The sequence below is a fragment of the Solanum pennellii genome, chromosome 10 (genome assembly GCF_001406875.1).
Source record: "Solanum pennellii chromosome 10, SPENNV200".
In the NCBI taxonomy this organism is placed as follows: domain Eukaryota; kingdom Viridiplantae; phylum Streptophyta; class Magnoliopsida; order Solanales; family Solanaceae; genus Solanum; species Solanum pennellii.
In genome coordinates, this window is record NC_028646.1 from 78,556,765 (window position 1) to 78,583,869 (window position 27,105).

General features: G+C 34.2%; 3 protein-coding genes across 3 annotated transcripts; 2 read left to right on the forward strand and 1 right to left on the reverse strand.

Moving 5' to 3' along the window:
- The first annotated feature begins 1,832 nt into the window (after positions 1–1,832).
- Positions 1,833–5,203, forward strand: LOC107002242 (FT-interacting protein 7-like). The gene is made up of 2 exons (XM_015200182.2): positions 1,833–2,091; positions 2,364–5,203. The coding sequence occupies exon 2, from the start codon at positions 2,594–2,596 to the stop codon at positions 4,919–4,921; it is 2,328 nt and encodes a 775-aa protein (XP_015055668.1). The 5' UTR covers positions 1,833–2,091; positions 2,364–2,593; the 3' UTR covers positions 4,922–5,203.
- A 1,526-nt stretch (positions 5,204–6,729) lies between these two features.
- LOC107032343 (FT-interacting protein 7-like) lies at positions 6,730–9,918 on the reverse strand. Its single transcript, XM_015233940.2, has 2 exons — positions 9,777–9,918; positions 6,730–9,443 (listed from the first exon to the last, which is right to left on the reverse strand). Exon 2 carries the CDS (start codon positions 9,299–9,301, stop codon positions 6,977–6,979), a length of 2,325 nt encoding a protein of 774 aa, XP_015089426.1. The 5' UTR covers positions 9,302–9,443; positions 9,777–9,918; the 3' UTR covers positions 6,730–6,976.
- A 4,349-nt stretch (positions 9,919–14,267) lies between these two features.
- On the forward strand, positions 14,268–25,155 carry LOC107002447 (TBCC domain-containing protein 1). Its single transcript, XM_027912387.1, has 10 exons — positions 14,268–14,783; positions 16,446–16,586; positions 16,922–17,302; positions 21,307–21,411; positions 22,487–22,627; positions 23,446–23,649; positions 24,032–24,124; positions 24,290–24,401; positions 24,487–24,573; positions 24,862–25,155. The coding sequence occupies exons 1-9, from the start codon at positions 14,295–14,297 to the stop codon at positions 24,528–24,530; spliced, it is 1,710 nt and encodes a 569-aa protein (XP_027768188.1). The 5' UTR covers positions 14,268–14,294; the 3' UTR covers positions 24,531–24,573; positions 24,862–25,155.
- Positions 25,156–27,105: the final 1,950 nt, after the last annotated feature.

Consider the following 27,105-nt stretch of genomic DNA (forward strand, 5'->3'; position numbering starts at 1 on the left):
AGTATTTGTGGACCTTAAAGAGTGCTATCTATTTGGACCAAAGAGATTGGGCCTTCTAGGGCTCAAGTCCTTGCTTTCATTTGATAAATATGTCCGCTACGATTAAATTCGAATTGCGTACGGTAGGGCCGATTTTCGGGGCGACGCTTACAAAATAATTTTTTCCGTATTCAGGGTTCGAACCCCAGACCTTATGTTAAGGTAAAACAATTCCACCATTGCACCACAACTGATGTTGAATATTCTTTCTAATTTATTTGTCAATTCACTCCTCAATCTTGTAACATAACAAACATTGACTAATAATCGTGATATGTAGATTAATTTTCATATATCTCAACTAATTTACAAAAATATCTAGTATCTTTTATCAGCAACGATATCAGATAATTATTTATTAAAATTAAGACATATTAGAAAGAAATCACCTAACTAATATGAATGCATGATGAAATAGTTGGAATGTTGAATTTTCTATTGAATCATACAAAAGATCATCATAACATAAAAATTATTATTATTTGGCATTTAATGCATAATATTTATCACTTAAATTTGAAGAAATGTCTTATCTACCTAATGAAACTATTTTTTTTATTACCAACAATTTGAATTTTATTAAATGCAAAGCTGGACTACACATTCTTGCAATATCTCTCAAAATGGTCACATAATTTTTATATAATATAAAATTTGAAGTTTATAAATTGGTACGATAATTTTAAATTAATATTATAATATTAAAGTATATATAATTAAATACTTATAAGGATTTTATTAAATATCATTATTTACATAAAAAGGGATGACAAAGACCCACACGAAAAAAAAAATTATTCGCTTGACGCAATCACATGGATGTATATATCTATGATCTCATAAACGTAGTGATTTAAGCTTGTTATTTCTATTTTTAATTAGAATATTTGAATTTAAATATAGTTTAATTTAATTTTAAATTATATTTCTTTTTTTAAAAAAAAAACTCTAATTTGTATTTGTGATCAAATATAATTTTATTTTTTTAAATATTTTTTTCACTTTTAAAAGTGGATGCGATGACTCTTTCTTTAACTAGAGGCCTCAGATTCAAGCTTTGGGCATGAAAAAGTTCTTAATAGATAGCGTTTCGTTCCTTCCGAATAAGTCCTTACAATTAGCGAGTAGTCAGACTCTAATGTGAAAATCAAATAAATAATCAATTTTTATATATTTTTTTTCAAATTCACAATGAAACCTACCAAACGCCATTACTATTAGAGATTTTTTCGATGTAAATTTCAATTAGTCAAGCCTAAATATAACTATACAGCACGAAAATGCAGTTTATATATCTATATTAGGTTCAGTGTAATATTGGAACACAACACCAATAAAAATTGTAATCCCTCCGTTTCAAAAAGGATGACCCAGTTTGACTTGCAACGGAGTTTAAGAAAAGAAAAAAAACTTTTTTATTTTGTGGTTCTAAATTGAAGTTATGTCAGCCTTAATTTTATGGTCTTAAACATGCTACGTGAAATGTTAAAGTTAAAATGTTGCCAAAAAACGAAAAGAAATATTCTTTTTGAAACAAACTAAAAAGGAAATAGGAACAATCTTTTTAAAACGAAGAAAATAATAGAGTGATAGTAATAAATACCTTTTTATTCTTAATTAAATATTTTTAATTCGAAAACACCTTCAATTAGATGAATATTGCCTTCGATGAAAATCTAATTTTAATACTAATATCAAACCCCGAAAAAAGAAATTTCAGCATATTCATCCCCCACCCTTTCCCCACTATGTCCCCTCCATTGATGAACACAAGAAAACAGAGTACTACTCACCCCCACCACCCTGCTCTGTCTTTTTCAATCCTTTTCTCTCTCTAACTTTACTCTTTTCCTTTTTTTTCTCTCTCTGTTTCTTTACCCTTGTTGTTGTCTCTTCACTTTTTCTATCTAGACCTCACTATACCATTCTCCATCACTTTGAAACCCAAAAGCAACCAAACCCCTTTTGCTTTTTCTCCTCAAAATTCCAATCTTTAGAACCTTATCAGCAAAATTCCCATCTTTCACTGTCATCTCACATGAACCCTTCAAGGTATATTCATTTCTCTTTCTGAATATTTTTTATTTCATGTTGAAAAGTTTAATTAATGTCTTCTTGAAAAATCCAATTTTTTTTTACATTCTTGGTAGGTGTAGCTGTAATATTGTTATAATCTTGATATTAGAAGTTTAAATTATTTTTTTCCCTTTTATATTATGGGTAAGGGAGAAGAGTGTTTTCTTTATTGGAGTTTGTTGAAAGTTTTTTATTATTTTATATGGTTTTTAAGCTTAGTTTTTCATATATAAAAATGGGTTTTGCAGGGTTAAGCATTCAGGTGAACCAGATCTGAGGTTGTGAATGATTTTGGGCGTTTTTGGGGTTGTCCTTCATGAGGTTCTTTTTAAACCTTAAGTTAGAATTAGGGTAAAACAAACTTAGATTGTGTTGTATATGAAGTTTCTTGAGTAGTAGTGTAGTTTTGAGTTGTTTCTGAGAGATATTACTTAGGACATTTGGCTTAATTGTGGTGGAGAAGTAGAAAGGTTTGAAAATGCAGAGACCACCTCAAGAAGATTTTTCATTAAAGGAGACCAAACCCCACCTTGGTGGAGGGAAGGTTACGGGTGATAAGCTTACTAGCACCTATGACTTGGTTGAGCAAATGCAGTATCTTTATGTTCGGGTGGTGAAAGCAAAGGATTTACCAGGGAAGGATGTTACGGGTAGTCTTGATCCTTATGTTGAGGTTAGGCTGGGAAACTATAGGGGTACAACTCGTCATTTCGAGAAGAAATCAAATCCTGAATGGAATCAGGTATTTGCTTTTTCCAAGGAGCGGATTCAGGCTTCTGTACTTGAGGTGAATGTGAAAGATAAGGATTTTATTAAGGATGATTTTGTTGGTCGTGTTATGTTTGATTTGAATGAGATCCCTAAAAGGGTTCCTCCGGACAGTCCTCTTGCTCCACAGTGGTATAGGTTGGAGGATAGACATGGTAACAAAGTGAAAGGAGAGTTGATGTTGGCTGTTTGGATGGGTACTCAAGCTGATGAAGCCTTTCCTGAATCTTGGCATTCGGATGCGGCTACTGTAAGTGGTGCTGATGCTCTTGCAAATATAAGGTCTAAGGTGTACCTCTCACCAAAACTGTGGTACCTTAGAGTTAATGTGATTGAGGCTCAGGACTTGATTCCCAGTGACCGAAGTAGGTTTCCAGAGGTTTACGTGAAGGCCATCCTGGGAAATCAGGCATTGAGAACCAGAGTTTCCATGAGCAAGACTATTAATCCCATGTGGAATGAGGATCTGATGTTTGTAGCAGCAGAACCATTCGAGGAGCCATTAATTTTGAGTGTGGAAGATAGAGTTACTGCAGCAAACAAGGATGAAGTACTTGGAAGATGTGTTATTCCTTTGCAGTATATTGATAGGAGGTTTGACCACAGACCTATTAACAGTAGGTGGTATAATCTTGAAAAGCACATTATTGTTGAGGGAGAAAAGAAGAAAGAAATCAAATTTGCAAGCAGGATTCACATGAGACTTTATTTAGAAGGAGGGTACCATGTACTGGATGAATCAACACACTACAGCAGTGATCTTAGACCAACTGCAAAGCAGCTGTGGAAGTCCAGTATAGGTGTCCTAGAATTGGGTATTCTTAATGCTCAGGGCCTTTCGCCGATGAAAACAAAAGATAATCGGGCAACGACAGATGCCTATTGTGTTGCGAAATATGGGCAGAAGTGGGTTCGAACGAGGACAATTATAGATAGCTTTGCTCCCAAGTGGAACGAGCAATACACTTGGGAAGTATTTGATCCCTGCACTGTCATAACTATTGGTGTATTTGATAATTGTCATCTGCATGGAGGAGATAAACCTGGAGGGTCTAGGGACTCGAGGATTGGAAAGGTCAGAATCCGTCTTTCAACTCTCGAAACAGATCGTGTTTACACACATTCTTATCCACTACTGGTCTTGCATCCTACTGGGGTAAAGAAGATGGGTGAAATTCACTTGGCTGTAAGATTTACTTGCTCATCGTTAATGAATATGATGCATATGTACTCTCAGCCACTGTTACCCAAAATGCACTATATTCATCCTTTAACTGTTACTCAGCTGGACAGCTTGAGGCATCAAGCCACTCAGATTGTCTCTATGAGGCTGAGTCGTGCTGAGCCACCTTTGAGGAAAGAGATAGTGGAGTATATGTTAGATGTTGGTTCTCACATGTGGAGTATGAGGAGAAGCAAAGCTAATTTTTTTAGGATTATGGGTGTTTTAGGTGGATTAATAGCTATTGGAAGATGGTTTGATCAAATATGCAATTGGAAAAATCCCATCACAACTGTTCTTATCCATATATTGTTCTTGATACTGGTTCTATATCCGGAACTTATTCTGCCAACCATTTTCCTATATCTCTTCCTAATTGGAGTTTGGTACTACAGATGGAGGCCTAGGCATCCTCCTCACATGGATACTCGTCTTTCTTGTGCTGATAATGCTCATCCTGATGAACTGGATGAGGAATTTGACACTTTCCCTACTTCACGTCCTCCTGATATTGTTCGTATGAGGTATGACCGTTTGAGAAGTATTGCTGGAAGGATTCAGACTGTGGTTGGTGATTTGGCTACTCAAGGGGAGAGGCTGCAGTCTTTGTTGAGCTGGAGAGACCCTAGAGCAACCGCGCTGTTTGTCATTTTCTGCTTGATTGCTGCCATTGTGCTCTATGTGACACCCTTCCAAGTTGTGGCACTCTTGACAGGATTTTATGTACTGAGACATCCAAGGTTCCGTCACAAGCTACCATCTGCGCCACTTAATTTCTTCAGAAGACTGCCTGCGAGAACAGACTGTATGCTATGAGAACCGTACCTTTGCCTTACGTTGTTTTTATCATTCCTATGTGCTTCTCTCTGTGTCTCAAATTGATGTAAATGAGTCAGGCTCTTTTTGTCCTGCACCTACTGGTGAATGTTAGGTCCTGCTTTTGTGTGTAAGATCTCCTTGAACTGTTTAGATCTAGTAGATTTACTGTTTATTCATTCTAAGTTTGTTGAAAGTTTGCTGCTTTGATTGTGGATGTTTTCATTTTGAAAAACATGCTCCATGATTAATTCATTCAAAGTACTCTCTTTATCCAAGTTACTATATCTATTTTTATTGACTCGATATTGCATGCATCTTCGCTACTGTATTCCCATGCATACCTGCTTTGAAACGCTTTACACTACTTCAGAGTTTATCAGAAACAACTTGTCTATCTTCTCGAAGTTAGGGGCAAGGTATGTGTATACACCACCCTCTTCAGACCTCCCACGAGTGTGATTACATTTGATATGTTGATATCGGAATTGGAGGTGCAAGCATTCAGGATCAATTTCATTTCTTGGTAAGCTGGTTTTTCCTTAAGGATGAAGCAATTTTTGTGTTTTTGGAATGTCTGACAATGATGTTTCTACAAATATTCAATGTAAAGAGAGAATTATTGTACTTAGTATTGTTTGTATATTGCAAGTTGACATTATTTATTTGTTTGCTTATAAAGACAACAATATAAAGATCCTGCAACTATGTTTTTTTATTATTTTTAATGCTGTTGGATCCGGAAAATTAGTGCACCTACACAACCCTATAAATGGGAAGGTTCGTTAAGGCAAAATAAGAAAATACTCTGATAACCGCACAAGTGGAGTCTATACACTTACTTTTTTGTATATCGTGAAGGTATCGGACAAGTGGAGATAGAGAGATTGTTTTCAATAGATCTTTCGTTCAAAAGCCTCAAATAAAGCGACATTTCAAGTTCCAAAGGTTTTGAATTGTATCTTTTGTTCTTTGGATACACTTTGAATATCTCTCTCATTTAAAATTGTTGTATAATGTATATAAATGATAACTCTAGTGGTGCGGATAAATATTAGGCGATTTCTTTCTGACTCGATGAATAATGTAAGTATATGACGGAATAATTAAATACGCAACACAATTATTCTTTAATATGTTAAGTCTATGGTTGCATTCCTAAGGAGTATGATTGTATGCTTTCTATCTTGATGTAACTATCATTGTTGATTACGTAATTTGACCTATAGATTATACAGAGACAAATTTTATCATTGTTTCGAAATTAAAGGTAGATAGATATATAGAAAAATGTATTTTTTTTCCTTTTTACAATAAGTTATTTGCTTTGATAGGTACTACTATTATTATACTAATATTCCAGATCCAACATCATATATAAAGCATATAACAAAAGGTTGTTGGAATCTCTATATTGTTTTGTTATCAAGTTGTATAATATAAATATCACCAACTTGCATTATACTACAATGGTGAAGACAATTGTTCCACATTAAATTAATTATGATACAATAATTAATATGTTACAAATCTAAAACATCAATGTCTTGACATTCTCAACACCAAATCTAGTAAAATAATGAGAACTCATAAAATATCAACATGTCCTTTCACCTACCCTAAGAAATTGAGAAATAAATTTATTAATCTTCACAAAAGAAGCTAGGTACTTAAATGGTATCTAATTAGATTTATAGAAAACAACTTCTTTACCTTCACAATATAAGAGTAAACTCTGCGTACGCACTACTTTCTCCAGATCCCACTTGTGAAATTATACGTGAATGTTTATTATTGTACACCTCACCAAAAAAAACAACAAATTTATTACTAATGAAAAGAGCAATACATTGACTAATCATTGAGAAAGTTCAGAAAAAGAAAACTAGTACAAGTAATATGGAATTGCATCTAACAGCCATCTTTCAATAGAAAATTCACTACATCTAAGCAGTTTCATAGAAGAAAAAACCCAAAGCCTTGCTTATTTCTACATCAATTTCATCAACAAAGAGACACAAAGGGAAAATGGATAACAGCAGCTAACAGTACAGCTCATAGCATACAGTCTGTTCTGGCAGGTAATCTTCTGAAGAAGTTCACTGGAGTAGATGGTAGCTTATGGCGAAATCGCGGATGTCTCAGAACGTAAAATCCAGTCACGAGAGCCACAACTTGGAAGGGCGTGACATACAGCGCAATGGCAGCAATCAAGCAGAAAACAACAAACAGCGCGGTTGCTCTAGGGTCTCTCCAGCTCAACAAAGACTGCAGCCTCTCCCCTTGAGTAGCCATGTCACCAACCACAGTCTGTATCCTTCCAGCAATACTTCTCAAACGGTCATACCTCATCCGAACAATATCAGGAGGACGTGAAGTAGGAAAAGTATCAAACTCCTCGTCTAGTTCATCAGGATGGGCATTATCAGCACAAGAAAGACGTGTGTCCATGTGGGGAGGATGTCTAGGCCTCCATCTGTAGTACCAAACTCCGATTAAGAAGAGATAGAGGAAAATGGTTGGCAGAATAAGCTCCGGATATAGAACTAGTATCAAGAACAGTATATGGATCAGAACAGTCGTAATGGGATTTTTCCAATTGCAAATTTGATCAAACCATTTCCCAATAGCAATTAATCCACCTAAAACACCCATGATTCTAAAAACATTAGCTTTGCTTCTCCTCATACTCCACATGTGAGAACCGACATCTAACATATACTCCACTATCTCTTTCCTCAAAGGCGGCTCAGCACGACTTAGCCTCATAGAGACAATCTGAGTGGCTTGATGCCTCAAGTTGTCAAGCTGACTAACAGTTAAAGGATAAATATAGTGCATTTTGGGTAGCAGTGGCTGAGAGTACATATGCATCATATTCAATAATGATGAGCAAGTAAATCTTACAGCCAAGTGAATTTCACCCATCTTCTTCACCCCGGTAGGATGTAAGACCAGAAGTGGATAAGAATGCGTGTAGACACGACCCGTTTCTAGAGTTGAAAGACGGACCCTGACCTTCCCAATCCTCGAGTCCTTAGCCCCACCAGACTTATCTCCAACTTGCAGATGGCAATTATCAAAAACACCAATAGTTATGACAGTGCAGGGATCAAATACTTCCCAAGTGTATTGCTCGTTCCACTTGGGAGCAAAGCTATCAATAATTGTCCTAGTTCTGACCCACTTCTGCCCATACTTGGCAACACAATAGGCATCTGTTGTAGCCCGTCCATCTTTTGTTTTCATCGGCGAAATGCCGTGAGCATTCAGAATACCCAATTCTAGAACACCAATGCTGGACTTCCACAACTGCTTTGCGGTTGGTCTTAGATCACTGCTGTAGTGTGTTGATTCATCCAGCACATGGTACCCTCCTTCCAAATATAGCCTCATGTGAATCCTGCTTGCGAATTTGATTTCCTTCTTCTTTTCTCCCTCAATGATAATGTGCTTTTCAAGATTATACCACTTACTGTTAATAGGTCTGTGGTCCAACCTCCTTTCAATGTACTGCAAAGGAATAGCACATCTTCCAAGTACTACATCATTATTTGGTGCAACTCTATCTTCGACACTCAAAATTAATGGCTCCTCAAATGGTTCTGCAGCTACAAACATGAGATCCTCATTCCACATGGGATTAATAGTCTTGCTCATGGAAACTCTTGTTCTCAACGCCTGATTTCCGAGGATGGCCTTCACGTAAACCTCTGGAAACCTACTTCTGTCACCGGGAATCAAGTCCTGAGCCTCAATCACATTAACTCTAAGGTACCACAGCTTTGGTGAGAGGTACACCTTAGACCTTATAGTCGCAAGAGCATCGGCACCAGTAACAGCTGCAGAATCTGAATGCCAAGATTCAGGAAAAGCTTCATCAGCTTGAGTACCCATCCAAACAGCCAACATCAACTCTCCTTTGACTTTATTACCATGTCTATCCTCCAACCTATACCACTGTGGAGCAAGAGGACTGTCCGGAGGAACCCTTTTAGGGATCTCATTCAAATCAAACATAACACGACCAACAAAATCATCCTTAATGAAATCCTTATCTTTCACATTCACCTCCAGCACAGAAGCCTGAATCCGATCCTTAGAAAAAGCAAACACCTGACTCCATTCAGGATTCGATTTCTTCTCGAAATGACGAGTTGTACCCCTATAGTTTCCAAGCCTAACCTCAACATAAGGATCAAGACTACCCGTAACATCCTTCCCTGGCAAATCCTTTGCTTTCACCACCCTCACATAAAGATACTGCATTTGCTCAACCAAGTCATAGGTACTAGTAAGCTTATCACCCATGACCTTCCCTCCACCAAGGTGGGGTTTGGTCTCCTTTAGTAAAAAATCTTCTTGTGGTGGTCTCTGCATTTTCAATACTACTTCTCCACTACAGATCAACAAATCTCAGCAGAGACAACTCAAACTATTCTAATGCTAAACAATGTCCCTAATACAACAGTCTTAAGCAAGCCTAAAAGATGAAATCAAGAAAAACCTAAAGCTTTTCACCCTGCATAGCATCAAAAATCAGAAACAAAAAGCTAAGAAACCACACAAATCAAATCAAAGGCAAAATAACAATAGCAACAATACAAACAAAGAAGTTCATACGAAAATGGTCTAACAAACTCAATCAAGAAAGACCCTTTTCACTTCCTTACAAAAAGATAGAATCTTTAATGCAGAAAACTACAACTACATTACAGCTTAACAAACACCATGAAAGTAAAACCAGACAAGCCTTGAACAAAAACCCCCAAAACAGCAATTTTTAAAGGCACATTTGTATCAGACAGAAAAAAACAAAGAAATCATCTTTATATAATAAAATAAATGAATATACCATGTGGGTTCATGGATGCTGACTATGAAAAGATTCTGAAAACTTTAGCTTTGAAGAGAAAAATGAAAAGGGGTTTTGGTTTTCTTTTGGTATAATATGAAAATGATGGAGAATGTACTATATAGTGACTACTAGAGAGGAAAAAAAAGGGAATAGAATAAAAAACTGCAAAAAACTCATCACAGTGTGAGAGAAAAACAGAGCAGGTGGCACAACTGCTTTTTCTGTGTGTTTCAGGGTGGTTGGTGGGGGGTAGCATCTTTTTTTTATTAACCGTCCATATTAAAGTTCGATTAATTTAGATAATTTATTCTACATACATTGTATTTAACTGGATTCACATAACATAAATATACAAGTTTCACTTGCTTCCCTCCTATTTTGGTCGCGAGTGTTATATCTTTCATATGTGGTACATGTGAATCACATTAGATACATGTATATAATGTCTATCTAGTGTATTCACATATATATGTGATATATAGAGAAATCTCGTTTCCACTTTCACATAGTAGTAAAATTATGCGATTAAGAAAATTTATAATATTTAATTACTCATCATAGCTATAGTTTGCTACAATTACCTCTCGCAACTAACATTATACATTAATTACGTGGGCTGACTTTGAGTTTGTATAATTAGTCACGTTTGTATATGTATAATTCGCCAGAATATACAAATACATATGTAGAATATACAATTATATACAAAGACAATTTACCTCTCTACCTCTCTCTCACTCGCCTTTCTCCTCCCAATCCTCTCTCTCTCCCAAAGTTGCTTACCATATATATGCATATGTATAATATACAATTATAAACACATACATACAATTCATCTCTCTCCCACTCTCTGCCCTCTCTCGCTCGCCTCTCTCCTCTTTCTGTCAATTTCGCTCGCCTCTCTCCTCCCTCTCCCAATCTCGCTTATTATCTCCTCTCTCTCCCAATCTATCATATATATATATAAATACATATGTATAATGTACAATTATCTAATCGATATACATATGCAATTCACCTTTTTCCCACTCTTTTTCCCCTCTCTCGTCACTCTCCTCTCTCTCACAGTCTCGCTCGCTTCTCTTCTCCATATAACATGTAGCTACGAATTTACAATTATCAAATTATAACTATAGAGAGTACTTAATCTATTTTTAATTGACAATGTTTGAAAGTTCCTAAAAGAAAATAAAGAATAAAGTTCATTCATACTATATAAAATGATTACCTTCAAAAAAAAAAGTTATTATTAATTTTGTTGACTAGTAAACTATTGTAAAATTATATTTTTTTCTATTTAAAAATTTGTAAATCATTAATATTTACTTATTAACGAGAATATATTGTGATTTGTGATATGAACATGAGTACATGACGAACAAATATTATTTGATATTATATATTAACGAGAATATATTTTGATTTGTGATATGAACATGACGAACAAATATTATTTGATATTATATTCATTTTAAGTCTATCTTGTTAAATTATTTACAAATACAACTTAAATGAGCTATTTTTATCACAATTTAGAAGTGCTCGGTAAAGTTAAACAATAACTTAAAACAGTTTATAGAAAAATTAAAAATCAAAAGTTGACATCTCCTTACTTAAGTCCTTTAAGTTTGATTTATCTTTTATTTTTTGAATTAAAAACTATTTTTTTAAAGCCAATACAAATGGACTCTTAGATTATTTTTTTAAAAAAAGTTTGTCATGAGAATGAATGACGGAACAACAAATAACATCACTAATATGCATACTGAATGAAGTGAGGACATAAAATAAAGTACACTTAGGCCTCATTTGTTTTTATTAGATTAACACGTCTGAATTTGAATGCACTTTTGAGGGCATCTTTAACCCTACATTCTATTTAAAGTATAAAGTTCTCTATTCTTTGAGACGATTAAGGACATCTCCAAATCCACACTCTATTTTACTCTCCAATGTACAGTTCTTTTTTTTTTTCCGAACAACCAAGTTCAACTGAATTCTCTATTTTACTCTCTGAAAAAAATAATTTTTTTCTCTCTCCTTAATATTATATTATTATTTTTATTTCCTTTTTATTTTCTTATTTCATAATATAAATTTTCATCTTTCTTTCTTTTTTTATGAATAGTCATCCTATATAATTTCATCTCATGTAAAAAATTTCATTTTTTAATTTTTAATTTAATATTAAATTATATATTATTTCTAAATTTATAAAGAACTACTACAAATAATTGAAAAAAGAAATCAACAAGCACAACCGCAATCACAATCACAACTTCTTTAAATCATACATTAATTCTTTTTTCGAATATCGTTAAATCTAGAAATGAGTTGCCGGATTACTAAATCATTGTTGTAATTTTTAAAATTATTATGTTATGCATTGTATCTATTGTTATCTTATATTTAAATTATTATGTTATGTATTATATTTTTAAATTAAAAGTTTAGCTTATCATTTAAATTTTGTTCATTCTTCATAGTGGAAATTAACATAACATCAAATTGTATCACAAGTGACAAAAATTAAAAAAATATTTTAAATATTATTAATTCGAGATGAAAATAGTATATATATAAAATAAAATATTTTTAAAAATGTTATATTAAATTTAAAAGGAATTGTAGATAATAGATATTTAACTAAATATAAAAAAATAATATGTTAATTATGAAAAAATAGAAATAATAATATAATATTCAAATAGTGAAACAGAGAGTATGAATAATAGTTCTCCAAGAGTAGAAGGTAAAATAGAGAGTGGTCGGAGAAGACATTTTCTATTTTACTCTCTAAATATAGAAAATGAAAAGTAAAAACGAGTAGGGTTGGAGATCGTGTAACTCCAACCCAATTCTCTATTTATTCTCTAAAAAAGAATTTTTTTCTCTATCCTCAATATTATATTATTATTTTATTTATATTTCATTTTTTTATTTCATAATATAAATCCGTTCCTTTGTTTTTCCAAAATAATCACCCTATATAATTTTCATGTAATATGAAATTATTATTTTTTAATTTTTTATTTAATATAAAATTATATTTTATTCTAAATTTTAAAGAATAACTATGAAAAAATGAAAAAAGAAATCTATAAGCACAATCATAATTACAAACACAACAATTCTCTAGATCGCACACTATTTTTATTTTTATTTTTTGAATATTGTTAAATTTTAAAACGATCTACCAGTTTGCTAAATTATTATTGTGATTCTAAAATCATTATGTTATGTATTGTATTGTTATCTTGTATTTAGATTATTATGTCATGTATTGTATTTTTAAATTAAAATTTTTATTTTATCATTTAAATTTTGTGCATTCTTTAGTGAAAATCAGTAAAAAAATTAAATTATCTCTTTAAGTGATGAATATTGAAAAAAATATTTAAAATATTATTAATTCGGGATGAAAGTAGTATCTATTAATTATTTTGTTTTTAAAAATATTGTATTATATTTTAAAAAAAATTACGAATATTAGAAATTTAATAAATAGTCTTATATGAAAATAATATATGTTAGTTACAAACAATATTAAAATAATAAAAAGGTGAAATAGAGAGGTGAATAGTAATTCTCCAAATTCGGAAAATTACTATTCACCTCTCTATAAATAGAGAATGGAGAGTATTATAGAGAGTGATTGGAGAACAATTCTCTATTTCACTCTCCAAATATAGAAAACGGAGAGAAAAATAGAATGGGGTTGGAAATGATCTGAATAATTTAAATATTATCTCTAAGGTTGGATACTGAATGATTAAGAATGTTTATTTTCAACATCTAATTCTTTATATTAATACTTAATGTATCTAAATTATATCAAGCATTGTATCATTTGTTGTTTTAAACATTTACTTAATATTCCAACAGTTCAATAATACTTGTCCACTGTTGACTTTGCACATATTTTAAGAAACTATAAAAAAGAGTAATTTTACTATATCACACTTTGAATACAATAAATTCAATGTCTTGAAAAATATAATTAAAAATATTTATAATTAATAACAAGGGTAAATTGTGAACTAAGTGTAAAATTCTTCGTTGAAAAGTGGACAAGGATTATTGGATATCCCAAAATTGTATAATGGACAACTATTATTCAACAAATGGATAGTCAAATAAATAACATTGAATGATTTTAAGATTTGAGTTTAGATCTAATCGAATTATACCTCTTTAGACTTATTTATTGGTAATAGAATGCGGTTTGGTCTGAATGATTTAAATTCAAACCTTCATTAACTGCAAACGAGTGAACATTTATCTTTTCAATTAATATAATGATTAAAAAAACAAAAAGTATTTACTTTAATTTGATTAATTTGTTTTATTTTTAATAATAAATATTAGTAGAAGTAAAATTTATGGTCACCAGGCCGGGTCAGGCTGGATCTGGCCCGTAAGTGAACCCGAACCGGGTAAATTATTCCTCTTTCACTGACATTTGATCTCTCCCATTTTCTCAACCTCATTTTCCGTCAATTCACTCACAAAGCCATGCCGGAATCCGACGAACAACCACCGCCATCGACCCCGTCAACGGCGTCCACTCCACCTGTTTACATACATCCGCGAAGAGAACCTTTCGAACACGGACTTCTCCCTATCCCTAAACTTATCTTCACCGATGGAGCCCAAACTCTTACTCAAATTCGTGATAAACTCTTGTCCTTATCATCTGGATCGACACATCGAGTTAATTTTGAAGCAATTGCTGAAGCACTTCAGATCTCCCATGACCATGCTCGTCTCGTCATTGAGACAATCGCATCGGTTCTTCATTCCGATTCTGATCCCAGCGTCACTGCTAAGCCGTCAGAGATCGGTTCCGTTGGTGTAAACGTGTTTGATTTGATGATGTTTTTGTACATTCAGAGTTATAAAAGGTTGCTACCTAAAGGACATAAGGATTCTGCTGCAGTTGCTGATGTTTGGCCTTCTACTTCTGCATTCGATGGTTTCTTGTCGGCTCTTTCACCGTTGCAGGTTAGGAATCTGTTTTTCTGTATATTCGAATGGGGAAGTGAATAGATTTATCATTTGTATTTTAGTGTTTTAGGTGATAATTAGTTATTGGATACTCTTTTATCTTAAAGATGCTTTCTTTATTAAGTAGGTTTTAAACATGCAATCAAGCTGGAATTGAATTGATTTACCAGGTTGAGTCGGAAATTTGAGAATGAAGTTTCTATGCCTGGTGTAAAGTCTAGTTGTATGAGTTTGTGGTCTTTTGACTCTAACTTCCGATGGAGTTCGCTTTATCAGGAGAAGGCATTATATTAGTTCATTATTCCTTGATTTGTGATGGTAATTTTGAAGCTGCGCAAGAATTTATCCTAGTAATTCATTGAATTACCTCCCATGCTCCTCCAGTGTTTTATTTGAGCAGTTTCTGGAGGCACTTTGAATATTGGATTCCAAAGCCTGGTTCATTTGTGTGATAAAATCACTGTTTCTTCTTCAGCTATCTTTAGTACTGATCGACATGGTGCTTAGTGTTAAGGACGAGAATGTTCTAGCAGTTGAATCTTTAGCTTTTAGTTCAAAAGCAGGGACCTGATGAACTTGTCTTACAAAGCCTTTCAACTGCGTTATTTATCTATTATTGAGTCCATTAGATCTCAATAGTGTTAAGTTTTTCTAATCCTACTTTTATTTTTCCTTTTGACAAGCCCCTCTTGTCTCTCTGTTATTGGTTTTTGGACCTTGTCATCTTATTTATCTAATCAAAGTATTACCTTTTCCATGATGCTATCTAGATAACGTTTTATCTTTTTTATTTCTACAAGTGCAGAGTGTGATGAGAATTTAGGTGAAAATAGCTTCTGTATTTTAATCAATTATCGGGAAACTGTAGAATGTAATAATTTATAAGTAGTACTTCTAAAATCTGATGGTATTTTTGGGGCTACAAGATGGTAATTAACTATCTTAATCAATGATTATAAGTAACTATAAGAGTCAAATGTAGGAATACGGGCCTTGGAGCAATGGAGAAGCCCTCAGCATTTAGGGTGACCAGAATTCCAAGGCACCAATCTCTCGAATGAGGACGTAAGGCTGTCTACAAATCCCTTTACCTGAGCCACTCGGATGAGCCTTGTGATCACTCCATTAACAGTTAAAGACATATGAAAGTTGAAAGACTGATTTTTGGTTTTGTTGGACGAAAGAAATGGCAAATTGTTTCAAAATAGTGAGAATGATGTAGAAAGTTATGTTACCTGTTCAAAAAGAAAAGAAAAGAATGATGTAGAAAAGCATTTAAAGATCTTTCATTTGTCTTTTTGGTATAACCTTATTGTGTTGATAGCTGATCTAGCTTGAGCTCGAGGATGACTGGAAACTTTGTACATACTTTTTGAAACCTCTTTTTCCTTTTTTATTTTGGAAAAAAACTGGAACTGTGTGATCAATAAAGTTTTTTCGATCTTACTGGTTCAGCAATTTTTCGCAGGTCATGGTTTGTTGAAATTAAGATTTGTTATGTTGAATCTCAATTAACTATTCATCACTGACAATTAGTTTCAGTTTTAACAATTTCACTGAGCATGTGCTGTTTGTTGCTGGTAATGGATTATAGTTTATTGGTCAATTTCTCATGTTCTTCTGTAATGTATTATCCAAAAGCTTTGTTTTGAAATGCAGCTTGTGCGCAGCAATAGTCGTCGGTCCATGCCATCACAGGCTGATGAAGAGGCTCATCAATTATCCTATTTACAGAAACACTTGGGAAACATTCTGTCTCTTTTGGCAGAGTCAGGGGAAGGAGATGGTGACGAATCACTGGTTTGTGGATTTAATACTGTGCTATACTTCCATTGTTGTTGTTTTATATGTTTAGGATAGTTGCCTACCAAATTTAGTCAAATTTGATTCGTGTGAACTTCTCGAAACATGCTACTCAATATTTATTCTTTTTGCAAATAAAAATTTTACTCATACAAAATGTACTAAGATAGTGCACAAGAAACTGAAACGTGCTAGAACACTTGTGTTGCTTGACGAATGAGGATGCCTAATGACAGACCCTCTATATGCATCCATTTCGTGACGTTGTTTATTTTCATTCAGCTTTGGCTTAAAGGTATGCTGAGAAGCTAATGTAGTTGCTTGACACATAGGTCTTGTCTATGGAGAAATTGGAGCATCTTGGCTTCCTAATCTATTTTGGTGAAAAGGGATCTGAGAGAATCCCATTGAGTCAGAATGCCCCATTTTTTGCCAATTCAGATCCAGAGATGCCTGCTGTTCCTGTTCCTGCAGCTCAAGTACATGACTGGCTTATAGAAAATATAGCCTCTGCTTTGACACGAATAACCGAGAGGGCTTCAGCAAAGGAAAACGGACCAACTAGTGCCTCTGATCAGGATGTGCCAATGGCTGATGTCTCTGCAAGTTCAGTTAAGAGTTCACCAGGTCCTAGAGGTCCAAGTTCCATTGAAGGAATTTCTAAATCATCATATGTAAGGCTGCCAAATGATATTAAAGGCTCCTCTGTAAAGGTAACTTCCAACTTTCTGATGTGTGTTCTTTTTCTGGGAAATGTGAGTTGAATGATTCATTTTAGGATTCTGTGGAGCTTTTGTCAATGGGTCTTTTTTCAAGCCATCCGATCTGATCGGATTAGGAATGTGAAGATCTCTCCTTCAAAAGGAGAGCGGGAATTTGTTATGTATGGATGATGAGATTCCATCAATACAGAGCATCCAATAGACTTATTGGAGGGTTCCATTGGCGTTGTGTGCTAAGCTTTCTTAGTGTTCTACAAGATTTTAATGACATCAGTTTGAAGGGGTCTGCAGGAATGGGCTTATGCTGGTTGTGCTTTAGGTCATTTGACTATAATACGTTTGCTGTAGTCTTTTAATTGTATCAGAATAAACTTGCTCACGGTTTTGGTAGAGTCTGAACAGTGTTCCCCTAAAATAGTTAGCATGCTGTTTCCCACATTGTGAAGTACTGAAGTTATTGGCAACTAGTAACTTGTTATTTGTGATGGACCATCAATAGATACACCATCCTCAGAAGCTACTGCTCTGTAATTTGGAGTGTGCAGTGTAATGAGTAGGCTGAAAGCATAACTTGCTTTTTCTTTTTGTGCGTGTGTGTGGATAAAGCAGAAACTGTAAACTTTTTGAATCCTGAACGTAAGATTTAGTTTATCTTTGTAAAATACCTGAAGCATATTTAACATTTATACAATATTTAGTGGGACAATAAAACATATGTTGCTGGCATGGGATGTTAAAATAGCAATATATCATAAATAACTTCTAAATATGAATATTACTTAAAGTATGCTGGAACTATGTATGGAGAAAACAATGGTTGCTCACTTAAAGCCCCCTATGTGGTAATTCAGATATTTGACATGTGATATATGGGAAACGAATTTAGGATGAGTAGATGTTAATTCTGAAAATATGTACGACAAGTTTAGTCAACATGAGAAGTCTGAAGTTGAGGTGAGACCAGACATGATTGTTGTGCCTAAGTACAAATAATTCAGATATTTAGGCTCGTTGTTCCGCAGAAAAGGGAATGATAGATAAAGATGTTGCTTGTAGAATTATAACTGGATGGATGAAATGAGGTGCTACTGGGGTGTTATGAGATTGATAGATGTCTACCAAAGTGAAAAGCAAGTTTGGTAAAACAGTTATTAGGCCTGAATTGTTATATAGTATGAATGTTGGGCCACTATAGTACACCATGTCACAGGATGAGTGTTGTAGAGATGCAATGCTAAGATGGACGTTTGGTTAAACAATAAAAGATGAGATAAATAATGATCACATTCACCAGAAGGTGCAAGTATTACATATTGAGGATAAAATGAGAGAAGGTCGCCTGAAATGGTTTGATCATATCCTGTGCTGACCTCCCAATGGACTGTTACATAGGTGTGAAACCATGGTGAGTGAAGATGCTAAAAGGGGACGAGGCAGATCTAATATCACATGGAAGGAATTTAGATGTACAATTTCATAAATACAATTAGACTTGGCTATAAATGAGGGGGGGGGGGGTTATAACTTATACCATAAGCAACATACATATAAATTATCTTCACATTTTACATAGTTATATTGCATAGTTGATACTTCTGTCTATTATTTCTTATTCCAGAGAATAAAATTCCCATTCATACAATATGCATAATGCAAACTTCTCTCCTTCATATTTAATACCTTCTCGTGTACGACTTCATCGCATTATGCTATGAAATATTTCGTAGACGTTTGGTATTCACGAATCATGTACAAATTACTCAACCATTATCGACTGAGCAATATGTCATCCTACATTCTCCTATATATGCATTCGGTACTTTTTTTCTGAGAAATCGGCCATGAGATCAACTTGCAGCCCCACAACATGCGAGTTCACAAAGAAATAATAGTATTGTTATCGAAACACCTCCCAGAATTATTTTCATGTTGGTGTAGCCTTACATGTCCTTTGAGCTTAAAATCTGGGAGGTGTTACAATAACAACACTATCATTTCTTTGTGAGCTTGCATGTTGAGCTGATTGTGGATTTCCCGGCAAAAATTTATTGGATGTATATATAGGAGAACATAGGATGGTATTTTGCTCGAACGATAGTGAGTAATTTGTACATGATTTGGTGAATTCCAAATGAGTACGAAATATACCATAGCATAAAGGACAATGAAGTAGTACACGAGAAGGTTTTTAAAATGAAGAAGAAAAGTGTTGCATATTTGAAGTATGAATGACAATTTTTTTCTCTAAAGTACGAAATGTTAGAGAGAAGTACCAACTATGCAATATAATTATGTAAAATATGTAGATAATTTATAGGCTGCGCATGGTATAACCTTCCCCCATCTTAGGTCAAAATTTTGCTCGACACTTCTGATCATTTCTGTTGTGATATTTGAATGATGTCGCTGGAAAGAACATTTGGTTTGGAACATGTAAATTGAAGTTCTAGATGCATGTTTTACCTTTTAAAAAAAGGTTCTAGATGCAGGACATGAGTAATATGACATTGCATGATGACCTATAGCACACCATTTATGGAAGTAGTTGGATATAAATTGACATTTACATGTTGTGTTTAGGCAGTCTTCTTTTATTGTTATGAAACTCACTCCGTGCCAAATTATTTCAGAAGTTGGCAATATGGTCAAACTTCTTTTAATGCCTTTACGCTTTTGGAATGCTAACCATTTTATTGTAGTTTTAACTCAGTTTAATAAGGGCTCATCTAAACTGTGGAAAGTGGTGGGCAAATATCACTACATAATTGTCCCAACTGTTTTTTGAAGTTAACTTTGGTTCTTATGATCGTGTGGAGTTTTATGGTCATAATTTTATATATATAGAAAGGAATGTAATTCAACAAAATTTTGAATGGAGTGTCTTTACATGCAAAACTGTTGATTGTGGAAACTGACTTTCAAACTCAACATAGGTTATTTGTGATCGTGTTGAGGAGTTTTTATGGTCATAATTTTATTTATATAGGAAGGATGCACATCTATGAATGTAGAATGGAGCCTCTTTTTATGCAAAACTGTTATATAATACGATTCAGATGGTTATTGCAGTATTATGTCTGTTCCAACTCACTTAAATCATAGAGTTACTATATTGACATTGGCTATGCTATATAGGTCAAGATAGTAGGACATTTTTTATCAATTAAAGTGTAGTTTCATTAATAATGGGAGTCAAGATGGTAAGATTTCAATTTAACTTTTTTGAATAAGTGGTAACACTTTAAAGTTATTAGCAAGGAGAATTTATAACGTTGCATCATCTTTTGTGAAACCTCGCCTCTTGCAGAATTCGTTAAAGAGGATTTTATGAACTTATTTGGTGTTATTATTGCCTCTGTGTTGTGTCTTTTTAGTCTCTAACCTATTGGTGTGAACAACCAAATCTCTTGAACTCTGACCGTTCTTTTATGTATTTACTGACAGCTTTAAAGCAGAATCAAACATTTGGTCAAGGACTCTAGAAATTTGCTCGTCATAGACTCCATAGTATAGGCAAGTTTTCAAGAGTGTCTGAGACTACGATTAAAGAGTATTCCAGAAGAATCTGAAAATGAAACTAAGCAATATTGGATAAGTGGTCGGAATAAGGTTCTCTATAGTTGTCTAATTGAAAGCTAGTCTTGTCTAGAAGGACATGCCCATTACTTGCAATTGCCTGATCAGTTTGTTTGCACCCTTTCTGTAGCATGCTAAGATGTTTATGTCTTCGAATATCCTAATACTCTCAACTTCCAAGAGCTTTTCAAGTCCTTAAAGTTGGGCGCTTGGAATATTGGATTATGCATGAGATGATTTTGCACTGTTAAGAATTCTTACCTTTCTTTTCGAAGTGGTATTAATGAATGTGATTTCTTCTTTCATTTTATCTTGATTTACCTTGTACCCCGACAATTTATTGGCCGGACAGATTTAAATTTGGTGAAACAAACTTCCTGCAGAATTCTTGATATTGAATCCTTTTTCTTTTTTTGCAGGTTATCAATTGCCATGAATCGGTCATTTATATTTTAGCTCCTTTGAAATATGCTACAGTATATGGATGCTCTGATGCAACTATTGTCCTGGGAGCTGTAGGCAAGGTAGGTACTTACCTTTAGGAAGATTTTGCTTGTTTCTTCTCAAGGGTCTGTTAGTAGTGATATTGTAGAAAGTCTAGTAGGATGTAGATTTAATTCCACATTACCTGTTACTTATTGTACATGTATCATGTACTATATATGAATGAGATGTGTTCTTATTTCTTTGCGAAACAGCCTGCACTGTACCTTAGTATGTGGCTTTGCTGTTTCGCAATTTCAAGGCACAATCTAGTTAAAGGTACATGTTTGGCCAAATGCCATCTTCAAAATGTATATAATCTAGCATTTCCACATTATTCATCTCATGTACTTGGAGATAAAGATATGCAGGCTTCTGAACTTGAAAATCTGAATTGTCGGGAGATGGGGAAACAGTTTCTTTTTTAGGAAAATTATTACTGTTAAAGGTTGAGCTTGTTTGTATCTGAAATTTGGTTTTATCTATAATTTGATCCTGTTGGGGCGGTTTGAAAGTTTCAATTAGGTTGCGCTGGCATCAGCTACAGTTACGTAAGCATTTTGAACTTTGTGATTCTGGATGGTATTTAGATTCTTCATGTTACTTGGCAATATAAAGACAAATTACTTGGTACTAAAACAATGTGGTCCCTGAAAGGAGCTGAATGAATACATAGGATTCATATAGCCAACTCCAATTTATATAGAATTGAGGCATATTTGGTGGGATGATTGATATTGATTTTCTTTCTATAGTTATGGCTTAAATGCTGTTCACAAAAAGGTGACCAATATTTGCATGGACTCCGAAAATGATAAGGAAGAGATTTATGCTTTATGAAACTGATATTTGCTACTTTCTACTGCCACTAGAAAGACTATTTTGATTTCAAAATATAATGGCATAAAAAGTAGAGAGTTACTCGAGCTATTTTTGAAATGGAGTTACTCAAGCAATTATTTTATTTGCATCAGGGTTTACCACATAAAGCATGAACTAAGGGTTGCCACTAGTTATGTATTAATTGATCCATTTTACAAATGGTTTACCATTGTCTGTTTGATCCTCTACACTAATTATCTGGTTTGACCTTTAGTTGTATAATTTCTTTTACAGGCTGTCAGAATTGAGCACTGCGAGCGTGTACAAGTAATTGCAGCAGCTAAACGTATTTGTATTGCCAATTGTCGTGAATGCGTATTCTTCTTGGGAGTTAACCAAACACCACTTCTTGTTGGTGATAACCATAAATTGCAAGTATGTCACTTTTGTGCTGCTGATCAAAATTTTAGCTTACTCCATGGATATCCAAAATCCTTGTTGGACTCATACATGCATGGTTTGCCGTTGTCACTCTGCATCAAATGTCATTGCAATCTCATATGGCTTTAAAAGTGAAATTTTTTCATTCAGTTTTTAACCTTTTCCTTATTTATCTTTTTCAAAGTCCTTCATTGTATACACACAATGAAGATAAGAGGGTGCTAGGTTTATAGGATGGACAATTTTCAGCGCAATTGAGAAGTTTGATATACTAAGTTAACTTTAGTTGGGACTCTTGGTGCAATCGAGTGCTAGATACATAACTTTTGGGTTTTGGGACTCTTGGTATACTTTTTTTCATGTGATAAATGGAATTGTTGGTGTAGTTTATATCACATAATTGACTGGTGGCATATTGTTTTCCAGTGGCTTATATAATTTGTATCCATCATCTAATATATGCTGTGAAATACCTTGTGCTTCTTAAGAAGTAGTGCATTCACTTTGTAGTAATGTTTATGCTGTCAGATTGCTTGCCACTTGGTGGCTTTCTTTTCTTCTTAGAATAGTTTGTCAATTATGAACTAAATGTTTTGCTACGTGGACTAGGGCTTGGTGATACATTTCTTTTATAATGTTAGTCGGATATAAGCAAAGAAGGTGTTCTGCATTTCCTAATAATGTGCATTCTATTTAGTAGTATTTTCTTGATTTTGTCCTGCTGAATAGACGGTATATATCTTGATGTTCGTCTTCTTGTTCTGGGGAAATTTTTGACTTCCCCCCTCCATCTTTTTTTGATGATTTTTCAGGTGGCTCCGTACAATACTTTTTACTCGCTATTGGAGGAACACCTGAAGCAAGTTGGTATTGACCCAACCATCAACAGATGGGATGCACCTGTAGCACTTGGCGTCATTGACCCACACGATTCACTGTCACATCCTGCTGGTGTGTCTGAAGTTCAAACAGAGTCTGCTAGTCCTGTGGACCCTGATCAGTTCACTAACTTTTTGGTATGTCTGCTTAAGTAGGGACAAGGACCTTAGAGTTCTAACTAATCAATCACTTATGATGTGTTCAGTACGGAGGAAATCGATTTCCAGAAAATGTTTCTAAATTATATATAAATACTTTTAGGATAATATGTTTTGCTTACGTACTGAAACAAGGGAATAAGTAAAAACCCACTTATTTTCATAGAGAACATTTTTCTTCATACCAAGCACACCCTTAGTACCCATTCTTTTTCCAAATGTCTTCAGTTCTGGAAAGTGTCTATAGCTTAGCTCTATTATTTGGTAATGGAATATCTGCTCAAATTCTGTTGGTAAAACAATTTGGTTTCCTCGCTGGATTCCTTTTAGATGCTAATATGTACGTTTCTCATGGTTACAGATTCCAAACTGGTTTGAAGGGCAGCAATCTGGGTCCACAAAAGATAATCCATTCCCCTTACCGGAAGCTTATATGGCATCCCAGCAGAGAAATGTGCGTTAAGACTCCAATTTAAACTTGTGTCATTTTACGTCACATTTTGTGCGACATGATTATTGATCTTCCCTTGATGTAGTATATACCATACACGTTTTAATGTTTTTGGTTGAATCATCAAACTTTTGGAAGACCATATTTCATACTTGTTTACCCTTTCAGCTCAAGAACTTGGAGGAGACTAAGAGTAGTTTGAAGGACATCGACCTTGATGAGAGCCGGAAGCGGGAAGTAGCAGCTGCTCTGCATGTGTGCTTTAAAGACTGGTTATATGGTAATGGTGACAGTTTATATATCATTTCTTGATATTTGTGCTTGAACCTTTTGTTCTCAACCCCTGCTCTGCCAATATTTGACAGCTTCAGGAAATATACGTCAACTATACTGTCTTCAAGGCGAATAGTGTTCTGCACGATGTTTCAGCAAATGTAGCAAGGATGGTGTTGGTAATTCTCCCCTTCCGTTGTGGATTTCAGTTTCATCCCCCCACAGGTTCCTCCCTGCCATTTTTGTTGGTGTTGATAGCAGCCGAGAGTTTGATGGTATCGTAATATTTTGCCATGCAGCTTACAGACACGTTACCGTCTAGAACTCTTGTGCAGTTTATAACCAGAATGTCTCATGACTTGAAACCGTGTTACTTTTTTTTTCGAAATTGAACTGTCTTGTACTAATATGGAAGTCAAAATATTTACAGTTTCCAGTTTCCCCTTTTTCTTCGTTTGTCTTGCTAGGTTCCGAACTTCAGCTGACGATTAATCTGTTGTTATTTGCTTTGTCTGGGTTCCTGTATACAAATAAGAGATGCAGAATACCATGCTGGGTAAATTAGTGAACAGTGTTCATAGAATTGTTGATTGGTTTTTGCCTAGCAGCTAAACACTCTTCGACACTGGTTCGATAGAACCCAGTAGCTTTGACTTAAATTTTGTATTTGTGATCTCATGTTAGAATTCAAAACTCATAAATCAAAATTCTAGCTCTGTATTTGTTAACGCGTTGTATGAATCATGTTATTTATATTACTACATTATATAAGAGCCAAAACTTAAAAAGTCAAGGAACATCATTTTGTGGAAAACCATATTACCCCATGGGACAACACCCAACATCTTGTTCCATTTTCTTGTATCAAATTCAATGAAGATTCACATGTTCATAGAAACAAAATAGTGGCGAAGTTAGAAAATTCACTGAGGAACGTTTATTAACTTACACAGGTAGTATAATTGTTCAACTGACCATCCTTCACTATATTACACAATTTCGTAGTCCTTTATGGACAAAAAGAATCAATAGGTTTAGTTCTTTTAACCATCATCCCAACCAAGGAATTATATCCCTGTTTGTAATATTGTTACCTTTTAGACAAACAAGATTGGATGTTTTCACACAAACAAAAGAAAAAACATTTGTTCCTTTGGAATAATCTTAAATTCAATAGTATATGATCCCAATCTTTATTTTATTTTTGCAACTTACAAACCTTCATATTACAACATATTCAGTGAAATTTCACAAAAGAAATTTGAGAAAGGTAGAACATATACAAATTTTATCACTATTGAAAGTAAAGAGATCGTTTTCAAAAGATTGTTTTTCAAAGTTAACAAACAAAAGAATCTTCAATATTGTACAGTTAATGAAAACTTATTTAAACTATTAATTTTGACAATATTATATCTTTGAAGAAACTGTGTCATTAAAAAAACGTGACTTTCTTTTAATGTAAGGTCACATCTACTTAAAGACTAACTTTATTTAAATTTATTTTGTTTCCCACTTTGATGTTCCAGTATTATTAAGCAGCATTAAATTTGTTTCTGCTATTTATACTATACGGATTCAAGCTGTGAAAACAATTATTGATGTGTCTAGTGGACTATCTACATCATATACCCCCTTGATGTACTGTTTCGTGCACCGCGCTACCCCTTTTTCCGTACTTGGTGGCAATACCTACCTACTTTGGACTTCAATTTCATGATTTTTAGTACAAGAATGGTGAAAAAGACATGGTTGTTAATAGTTTGTTCACCAATGTCTTTATTAGTGAGTTTGCAAAAACTTTTTGGTATTAAACCAACTATATGCAATGAGAATGTCTTAATCACCTTGAAAACCTTACCCCTATAGCTACTTCGTGGGGTTTGAGGAAGGTAGGGTGTACGCAGACCTCACCTCTATTTCGTAGAGGCGGAGAGTCTGTTTCCGAAAGACTCAGCACAACTGCAAAAAAATGGTACATGGAGACAACACCCTTTGGCTTCTTCTTAAGTACACAAGGATCAGTTTCCTTCAAAAATTTCTTATTATTCAGAAGAAATCCAAATAGTACTATACTGCATTGAACATGTAAGAATCAAGATGCATTGTATCAACAGACTACCTTTTTCCAATTATGCAAAATCACCACACAGAAAATGAAAGCAATAAGATGATATTACAAGACATATGCAATGAGCTGAGAAACAAAGACGAGCGATTAACACTAAAGAAGGCAAGATGTGAAATGTCTAAATGCAGAAAGGAGCCATATTTCAAAGAGAGTAAGATCAACATGATATCACTTGTCTCACAAATATTCGTCCCCCTAAACGATTTTGAGTGTACATATACTGAGAAGAACTTTAAGTCCACAAGTTCAAGTAGTGCTTCTCATGTGAGGTGTAAACCAAATCAAGAATCCTTAATTGACAGATTTCAGAAGTATAAAGCAACATCCACATTTCATCTTGTTAGGCATTTTCAACACATAATTAGAAGTGTCAAAGGATTAAATCAGTTAAAACAAAGCAAATGTGAGAGTATGATACTTACTCTAACCTCCAACGAGCACGTTCCCTCCATTCAGCTGTGCGACGAGCCTTTATGTAGCTTCACTCACCATCTTAGGCGGTCAGTAGGTTGTTCTGTTGACAGTTGAAGTAACTAGACAAGAGCTAAGTCATGTTTCTAAAGCATTCGTCATTCGATTA